At 55.7% G+C, this 8,619-nt stretch overlaps 1 protein-coding gene across 4 annotated transcripts in view; it reads right to left on the bottom strand.

The window, feature by feature from the left end:
* The window catches only part of RNF215 (ring finger protein 215), a 7,915-nt gene extending 2,840 nt beyond the window's left edge, over nucleotides 1-5,075 (bottom strand). For 2 of the 4 annotated variants that reach the window (XR_001816786.2, XM_017499615.2), the window contains exons 1-5: nucleotides 4,697-5,075; nucleotides 4,293-4,436; nucleotides 3,744-3,815; nucleotides 3,578-3,663; nucleotides 1,954-2,110 (exon numbers count right to left, since the gene is read on the bottom strand). Coding sequence is in view for 3 of the 4 variants with exons in the window: in XM_017499615.2 (XP_017355104.1) it covers nucleotides 1,954-2,110; nucleotides 3,578-3,663; nucleotides 3,744-3,815; nucleotides 4,293-4,436; nucleotides 4,697-4,981 (744 nt within the window). In the remaining variant the exon portion in view is untranslated. The remainder of the gene's footprint in view (nucleotides 1-1,953; nucleotides 2,111-3,577; nucleotides 3,664-3,743; nucleotides 3,816-4,292; nucleotides 4,437-4,696) is intronic. The other 2 variants (XM_017499613.2, XM_017499614.2) reach the window with 2 other exon arrangements.
* Nucleotides 5,076-8,619: the final 3,544 nt, after the last annotated feature.

The raw sequence follows: 8,619 nt of genomic DNA, 5'->3' as shown, positions 1-8,619 counted from the left end.
TGCACTCCAGCCTGGGTAACAAAGGGAGACTCTGTCTCAAAAAAAAAAAAAAAAGTGAAAAAAAATAATTTTTTGATAGAAAGGAAAAAAAAAAAAAAAAAAAAAAAAAAAAAAAAAAAAAAAAAAAAAAAAAAAACACAGCCCTGGCCATCAGGAGACAAAGTGACGCTCCCCTGAGCCCCATGCCAGAACTGAGTGGCCATCACAGCGTAAGCCTCAGAGCAGCCAGCTGGGTGGGCTGAAGGTACGGCTAGCCTGAAGCTCTGGTGCAGGCCAGAGACCCAACCTGTCCAGGCTCATGCGGAGACCCAGCCTGCCCAGGCTCAGTGCATGCTGGGGAGCCCTATGTGCGCCAGGTTCAGTGCATCCTGGAGAACACAGCTTGAGCTCCAGGTGAAGATGGAAGGCAGGATGGGGTTTGGCGTCAGAGCAGTAAGGACTGTTCATTAGCCAGGCATGGTGGCTCATGCCTGTTATCCCAGCACTTTGGGAGGCCACGGTGGGAGAATTGCCCAAGCTCAGGAGTTCGAGACCAGCCTGGGCAACAAAGTGGAACCCCATCTCTACAAAAAATATAAAAATTAGCAAGACATCGTGGCATGTGCTTGTAGTCCCAGCTACTTGGGGGGCTGAGGTGGGAGGGTCCCTTGAACCCAGGAGGTCGAGGCTGCCGTGAGCCAGGATGGTGCCACTGCTGTTCATCAGACCTTCCTGATACATGGGTGCTACTGCTCTGGAATCTCAGAGGCTAGAGGGATGGTGACTGGGACCTGGGGTCAGGACTGAGAGCCTGATGCCCATCAGGCCAGCCACTGAGATGCCTACCCCAACCACTCTTCAGACACCTCAGCTGCTTTGACCACCCAATACTTGGGTTGGGACCACCTTGACCCCGGCCTGTAGCCTGGCCAAGCTGCTCAGCTCTGCTCTCTGGAGCAGCCAGAGCAACCTGCAGACTGTGCACAGCCCCACCTCAGGCCTCTTGCTGATGCCTGCTCTGTCCAGAGGACTGTGTGGGCCACCCATGACGGGGATACGCAGTGTACCGTCCCTGTTCGCAAAGGGACACGAGGCCACGGCGGAGAAACTCCCAGCCTGAGATCAGTCAGCTAAGGTTTCTGAACCAGGATTTGACCCCAAGATCGCCCATCTTGAAGCTGCCCTGCACGGTCCACGTTGGCCAAATGCCTGCTGGAGGCTGCACACCAGGAGACCGAGACGTGACTGTGGGACTCAAGAAATGCTTGTGGACCGAATACCCCCGAATGGCCTGACGCCAAGTGTTGGAAATCCAGAGACGATAAAACACCGTCCTGGCTGTTGGGACAGTGATGTGCCCCATCACATGCAGGATAGGCTGTCCTGAGAAGCCCAGGAAAGGCCTGACCATGCCTTGCTGTGATACAGAAGAGGGAGAGAGGGGACTTCAAGCTGGGGTGCGAGGGAGGCTTTCCAAAGAAGGGTGGCAGGGCGAGCTGTGAAGGTTCTAGCTAGACTAGGACATGTGGACACGGACAGAAAGGTTGTCCATGTCTACAGCTAGGCATAGACAAGGCCCAGTGGCCGAAGGCCAGGGTATGTGTGGTCACTGGCACAGGGTAGCCACAGCATAGGAAACAGGGCTAGAAAAACAGAGCGAGTGAGTAATGCAGAACTGTGAAAGCCAAGTGAAGGGGCCTGAACTTTATTCTACAGGCAGTGGAATAAGGCTTCCCAATGCTGCAGGAGAACACCAGGACAGCAGCTAACATGCACTGCACATGACCTGGGCCAGGCGCCCCACTAAGCGCTCACCTCACCATGTCTCTGAACACTCACAGCATTCCTGTGGGCTGGGAGAGGCTGTCCCTGCCACCAAGGCGGGGAGAAGCCATAGGATTTGCAAGACAAGGCGATGTATGCGGCCCCATGAGCTTCCTCTCCCCAGGCCCCTTGTAATCTGCTAGCACCCACCTGCTCCTGCGCACGACTGCCTCCCAAGCAGACCAAGTCCTGCCATCCTCCATAGCCATCCTTGGAGAGGCCACAGGTGGTCCACAAGGTCAGCTTCCACTCGATATTGGCAGACAGGGACTCTCCGCTGGTAATTTCAGCCGTGGCCTGGGTCCTCCTGGGAGAGAAAGTCACCAGGGCCAGATGGAAGGACTCTTGGAAGGCCCAGATCCACCCACCCCAGCTCTGCAGGAAAAGGATACCTAAGAATGTCACCCCCGTAGGCCTTCCACTTTGCTCCAGCCCTCTGCCCTCTATTGGTTTTTCCAGCTTTCACACCAGCAAGGCCAGGAAGCCTGCAAGCCCAAGGAGCCCACCTTCCTCCTTGCTGGGGCCAGTCCCCTCTGCCCACAGAGCCACCTCCTTGCTCCAAGCTCCAGGCTCTGGAACCTCCTTCCCATCCCCTCACCCATTTTTCAGCCTGGAGTGGACAGTCTTTTTTTTTTTTTTTTTTTTTTTTTTTTTTTTTTTTTTTTTTTTTTTTTTTTTTTTTTTTTTTTTTTTTCTTTTTTTTAATTTGAGACAGAGTCTCCCTTTGTTACCCAGGCTGGAGTGCAGTGGCACAATCACAGCTCACTGCAGCCTCTGCCTCCCGGGCTTCAGTGATCCTCCCACGTCAGTCTGCTGATTGGCTGGGACTACAGGCATGTGCCACCACGCCCAGCTAATTTTTGTATTTTTTGTAGAGACGGAGTTTTGCCATGTTGCCCAGGCTGGTCTCAAACTCCTGGACTCGAGCGATACTCCGGCCTCAGCTTACCAAAGTGCTGCCAGGATGAGCCACCATTACCAGCACAGAGGGCAGTCTTAAAGCTAACAGGTAGGCTGAGCCCTGCCAGGCCCAGCCACAGTGGCAGCAGGGGCAGCAACAGCAGCAGTGGCAATGAGGGCTCACACCTGTAATCCCAGCACTTTGGAAGGCCAAGGCAGGTGGATCACCTGAGGTCAGGAGTTCGAGAGCAGCCTTGCCAAAATGGTGAAACCACGTCTTTCTACTAAAAATGCAAAAAATTAGCTGGGTGTGGTGGTGGGTGCCTGTGACCTCAGCTACTTGGGAGGCTGAGGCAGGAGAATCACTTGAACCTGGGAAGCAGAGGTTCCAGTGAGCCAAGACTGTGCCATTGCACTCCAGCTCTGGAAACAAAAGTGAAACTCAAAAAAAAACCCAAAAATGGCTGGGCGCGGTGCCTCACACCTGTAATCCCAGCACTCTGGGAGTCTGAGGCGGGCAGATCACGAGGAGGTCAGGAGTTTGAGACCAGTCTAGCCAACATAGTGAAACCCCATCTCTACTAAACAAACAAACAAAATAGTCGGGCATGGTGGTGTACACCTGTAATCCCAGCTACTCAGGAGGCTGAGGCAGGAGAATTTCATGAACCAGGGAGGCAGAGGTTGCAGTGAGCTGAGATTGTGCCATTGCACTCCAGCCTGGGCGACAGAGCGAGACTCTGTCTCAAAAAGAAAACAAACAAAAAAAAATCTAACAGGTAAGACCCTGGTCCCAAGCCCTGCCCAGCCCGTGGGAGAGCCAGGGGCACTCTGTGCCCAGGCCCAGGCCTCTGAAGTCTAAATGCCAACTCACTGCAGCAGTGCATCCAGCAGCTTGGTGACATTGGAGGAATAATGGAGGACGATCACTGGCCTGAGCAGAAGCTGGGATATGTCCAGCTGCGGGGAGACAGGGAGGTCAGCAGGCCTGGGTCCCCCTTTCCCCAGCTTGCTTACCCTCACGACCTGGTCTGATTTACCTCTCGGACCACGTTGTGGTTCAGGATGAGGAGAAGCAGGGCAGAGGCCCCCAGGAAGAGGGCCCGCCGCATCTGCAGAGGGACAGAAGGCGAGAAGCTAGCATATACTCTGCCTGCACACCTGTCTCACCACCTGCAGCCCCAGCTGCTCTTGGCCTCCCGCCCTGCAGTGAGCAAAATTCTGGAGACTAGCCATAGCTCCTTGAGGTCAAAGGCGGAAACTGCTTCTTCCTACCTCCCGTCAAGATGCGGGGTTCCTTCCCAGTCCTAGCAGGGCAGTCCCCGAGTCCCCACAGTGGCCGCCAGCAGCAACTCCCCCACCCCATACTCTCAGAGCTGGTCAAGCTTCCCAACCTCTCTCTGGCCTCTCCTCACCTTCCTGCTTTGAGGCCATACTGACTCCATTCTTCAAACTGGGGTGACCTGACCCATGCACGCCCAGGGCTTCTCTGCAAGCTCGTTAAGGGCCTACCTAAAGAGGGCCTGGCTCTAGCGGATGCCTTGGAATCCTTTCCTCCAGCCCCTCTCCCCCATAGACCTCCCCTGCACCTGCTGGACCAGGGCCTTGGGATAGGCCTGCGGGCCACTGCCCTTATTCTCCTGGTGGAACTGGCCCGCCTGCTCCTTGCCCACGTATGCCACTGCAATCCAGCCTTCCACGGGCGCCTCCTGCTCGGCATCCACGATGTCCATCTGCGTGGCAAGGGGCCATGAGCAGAGAGAGGCCGGGTGTGGGGGAGGAGGGAGCCGGGGTCGTCACACTGGATGCAAGGCCAGAGTTCGGAGCGCATCTGGCTCTGGGAAACCTGAATGCTGGGGGCTGGGCAGCCTGGGGAGGGGCGCTGGACTGCCAGCGCTCGGTGGAGGATGAAGGTCGGTTCTGGGTGCGGGGTCTATAGGGCGGGTCGGGAGAGGGGTTTAGTGATGCGGCCAGATGGCTCAGCAGCGCTCACCAGCAGCAGGCGACCGCCCAGCAGGGGCGCCGTGTCGGCTTCGGGGCCGATCCTGACGCCCTCCAGGACCAGAGCGTCCTGGCGCGGCAGCCTCACGTCCACCCGCACGGCGCGGGCTCCGCCCCGCCCCGCCCCGGCCGCGGGCTCGCTGCCGTCCGCCGCGGCCCCTGGCCCCGCCAGGCCCAGCCACAGCGGCAGCAGGGGCAGCAGCAGCAGCAGCGGCGACGGGGGCGGCGGCGGAGGCGGCGGCGGCGATCTCAGCGCGGGGCGAGCGGCGGGACCCATGGCCGGACCAGGCGGGCTGGCGCAACAGGGGGGCCGAGGGTCCCGGGCGCGGGGGGATCGGAGGGAGCGAGGCCGCGGCCGGACGGGGCGGGGCGCCGGGAGGGGCGGGGCCGCGGCCGGACGGGGCGGGGCGCCGGGAGGAACGGGGTGGGCGCTCGGCGGCTCCCGCGCCCAGACTGGGCCGCGCGCGCCCCCTTGTGGCCGCGGAGAACTCAGGCGCCGGCGGCCGAGGGAGCTGGAGAGGGGCAGAACCGGGGTTGCAGCGGATAAGCGGGAAGTCAGAGAGGAAGGTGCTCGCAGCCAGCGGGGCGCTCGGGCCGCGGACGCGTCAGCTGGGAGACAGGGAGATAGTTGGAAAGGGTGACCTGGGGGAGCAGAGACACGATCAGAGTCCGACAAGGGCAGGAGCAAGGGATGTCTAGGGGGCCTGGTGACAGACCCTTGTTCTGCGGCAGCCCCACGGACCCACGGGGTGGCCAGGGCCAAGTCACGTCTTCCCTGGTGCTCCCTGTCTCAACCGCACTAAACAGCAGGAGGTAGAGAACCAGAGACTGGCAAGGGAAGCCGACGGGGGAGATGGAAGGGCAGGGGAGAGGGGCTGGGGGGCAAGGCAAGACGAAGCAGGCAGGGACCCAGTGCCTCAGTGGGGCCGAGAGGCTGGGTCACTTCCCTCATCTGTGAAACGGGCACCATAGGCCGGGCGCGGTGGCTCACGCCTGTAATCCCAGCACTTTGGGAGGCCGAGGCGGGCAGATCACTAGAGGTCGGAAGTTGGAGATCAGCCTGGCTAACATGGTGAAACCCCGTCTCTACTAAATTTACAAATCAGCTGGGCGTGGTGGCGCGCGCCTGTAATCCCAGCAACTCGGGAGACTGAGGCAGGAGAACCCGGGAGGCGGAGGTTGCAGTGAGCTGAGATCGCGCCACTGCACTCCAGCTTGTGCGACAGAGTGAGACTCAGTCTCCAAAAAAAGAAGAAGAAATGGGCACCAGCAAATAACTCAAATGTCTGCTGGAATATGGAAGTCCCACTACTGTCCTAAAACTTGTCCTTTTCTCCAAGGGTCGGGGCTGCTGGGAGCTGGCCCAGTCTGAAACCTGAGCCTTTAAAAATTTTATCGTGATATAAGGGCAAGGGCCAGATGAGCCATAACACTCTTTTTCTCCAGAAAATTGAAAGAATTTTACAGTGAACACCTGTATGAACACTGATATGGGATGTCAAGTTGCTCCTGAAGAAGTGTGAGATGGGAAAATAAGACAGCCCCTGATATCAGCCTAAAGACAGACAAATGAAATATGAAACAGGCCAGAAACTGACCCATATATCTAAAGATGGTGTATGTCAGAGAAAGTATTGTGTTTGTGGAGATAGAACGTGGAGGCAGTACCATGGACTGTTGGGTAAATTGTGCTAAGAAATTGAATTAACCATTAGGAAAAGAAATGAAATGAGACTCTTATTACACATCATATACAAAATATGAAGTTCATATAAAGACCTAAATAAGAAAAGTGGCTGGACGTGGTGGCTCACGCCTGTGATCCCAGCACTTTGGGAAGCCAAGGTGAGAGGATTTTGAGGTCAAGAGATCGAGACCATCTTGGCCAACATGGTGAAACCCCTTCTTTACTAAAAATACAAAAATTAGCTGAGCGTGGTGGTGCATGCCTGTAGTCCCAGCTACTTGGGAGGCTGAGGCCAGAGAATCGCTTGAAATGAGGTGGAGGTTGCAGTGAGCTGAGATTGCGCTGCTGCACTCCAGCCTGGTGACAGAGATAGACTCCCTCTCAAAAAAAAAAAAAAAAAGTAAAGTAAAAGTCTAAGCATTAAAAAATTAATTGTGTATTTGTTTATTTTTGAGACAGGGTCTCACTCTGTAGCCCAGGCTGGAGTCCAGTGGTGCCACCTCAGCTCACTGGAACCTCCACCTCCCAGGCCCAAGTGATTCTCCTACCCAGGCTCCAAAGTAGCTGAGATCATAGGGGTGTGCCACCACACCCAACTAATTTATGTATTTTTTTTTTGTAGAGACAGGGTTTCACCATGTTGTCCAGGCTGGTCTCGAACTCCTGGGCTCAAGGGATCTGCCTGTGTCAGCCTCCCAAAGTGCTGGGATTGCAGGCGTGAGTCACTGAATGTAGCCAAATTATTCCATTCCATTGGTCTACAGTAGTCCCCACTTACCTGAGGTTTCAGTTACCTTCAGCCAACCGAGGTCCAAAAAAATATTAAGTGGAAAATTCCAGAAATAAACAATTCATAAGTTTTAAATTGCATGCTGTTCTGAGTAGCGTGATGAAATCTCTTGCCCTTCCTCTCCATCCCACCCTGGGATGGAGAGGATGTGAATCCTCCCCACACTGTAAAGGTTACCACCTGTTAGTCACTTAGTAGGTCTCAGAGTTATCAGACTGAAGAAACACAGCATGTGTTCAGTACTATCTGAGGTTTCGGGCATCCACTGAAGGTCTTGGAACGTATTGCCCAAGCATAAGGGATCACTACCTGGATGTGTTTTGTTGTTGTTGTTGTTGTTTTTGTTTTGTTTTTGAGACGGAGTCTTGCTCTGTTGCCCAGTCTGGAGTGCAGTGGCACAGTCTCAGCTCACTGCAACCTCCACCTCCTGGGTTCAAGCGATTCTCCTGCCTCAGACTCCCAAGTAGCTGGGATAACTTGGATATGTGACTCATGTTCTTTCGTATGTACGAAATCACTCTTCATAAGCTACAAAATGCACTGTGGAAGCCCCGTGGTGCCCATGGAAAGGCTTGCTTCTCCAATTCTGTGACTGTCCCAGCCCGTCTGTCAGCTCCAATGACAGGCCTGCAAGGACACACCCTGCAATCAGCCAGGTCCTTGGCTCCATGTTCTGCCTGCCCTGTCCCCACTTTCTCCTTACCCCTCACCCACCGACCTAGCTACCCCTCAACATACACACTCCAACCAGATGCAGGTCCTTGTTCACGCTTGTCCCTCACCTAGAACACAGCTCTGCATCCCCACAAATATCCACATCCTAGCCTTCCCTCAATGGGAGTCAGAGGTCCCCCCCTTGCAAACTTGGTGGGTAACCCGTTCTCTGTGGTGTGTTCTCCTGAGGGATAACCCCTGGTTATCCCAGAAGGAACAGGAGCTGGAGGATGTTGTCTCAATGTGGGTGGGTGCAGCCCAGCCCAGCCAAGGCCCTTCTGCCGCTTTTGGGGTGAGGAGGGTTAGGGAGCGGGTAAAGAAACAGTGAAGATTGGAGCCAGTGCTGGGGGTAAGGGGGTGCAGCGTAAGCTCAGGAAGTGAGGCAGCCAAGGACGGGAGATTGACCGCAAGGAGATGAGTGACCTTGAGGCCCTGCCTGGGAGTGGAGCGTCTGAGAAGGAGGGGACTAGAGGACCTCAGAAGGGAGGGGACTAGAGGACCTCAGAAGGGAGGGAAGGGATGTCAGCTAAGACACGCAGGCCACCCTGCTCCCAGGGATGGACGACAGGACCCTCAGCCCCGTGGGCTCTCTATGGAGTAGTCCAACCCACAGCTCCCAGCTCCCAAGAGAGGGTGGGGAACTAGAGGGGACAGGGCTGTCATTCTCTGGCCATGGGCCTCTGGATAAGCCACTTGCATTTTCTTTTCTTTTTTTTTTTTTTTT

Source organism: Cebus imitator, unplaced genomic scaffold (assembly GCF_001604975.1).
Source record: "Cebus imitator isolate Cc_AM_T3 unplaced genomic scaffold, Cebus_imitator-1.0 Scaffold258, whole genome shotgun sequence".
In the NCBI taxonomy this organism is placed as follows: Eukaryota; Metazoa; Chordata; class Mammalia; order Primates; family Cebidae; genus Cebus; species Cebus imitator.
The sequence above is the reverse complement of the archived record's forward strand: the minus strand, read 5'-3'. Positions and strand labels throughout refer to the sequence as shown.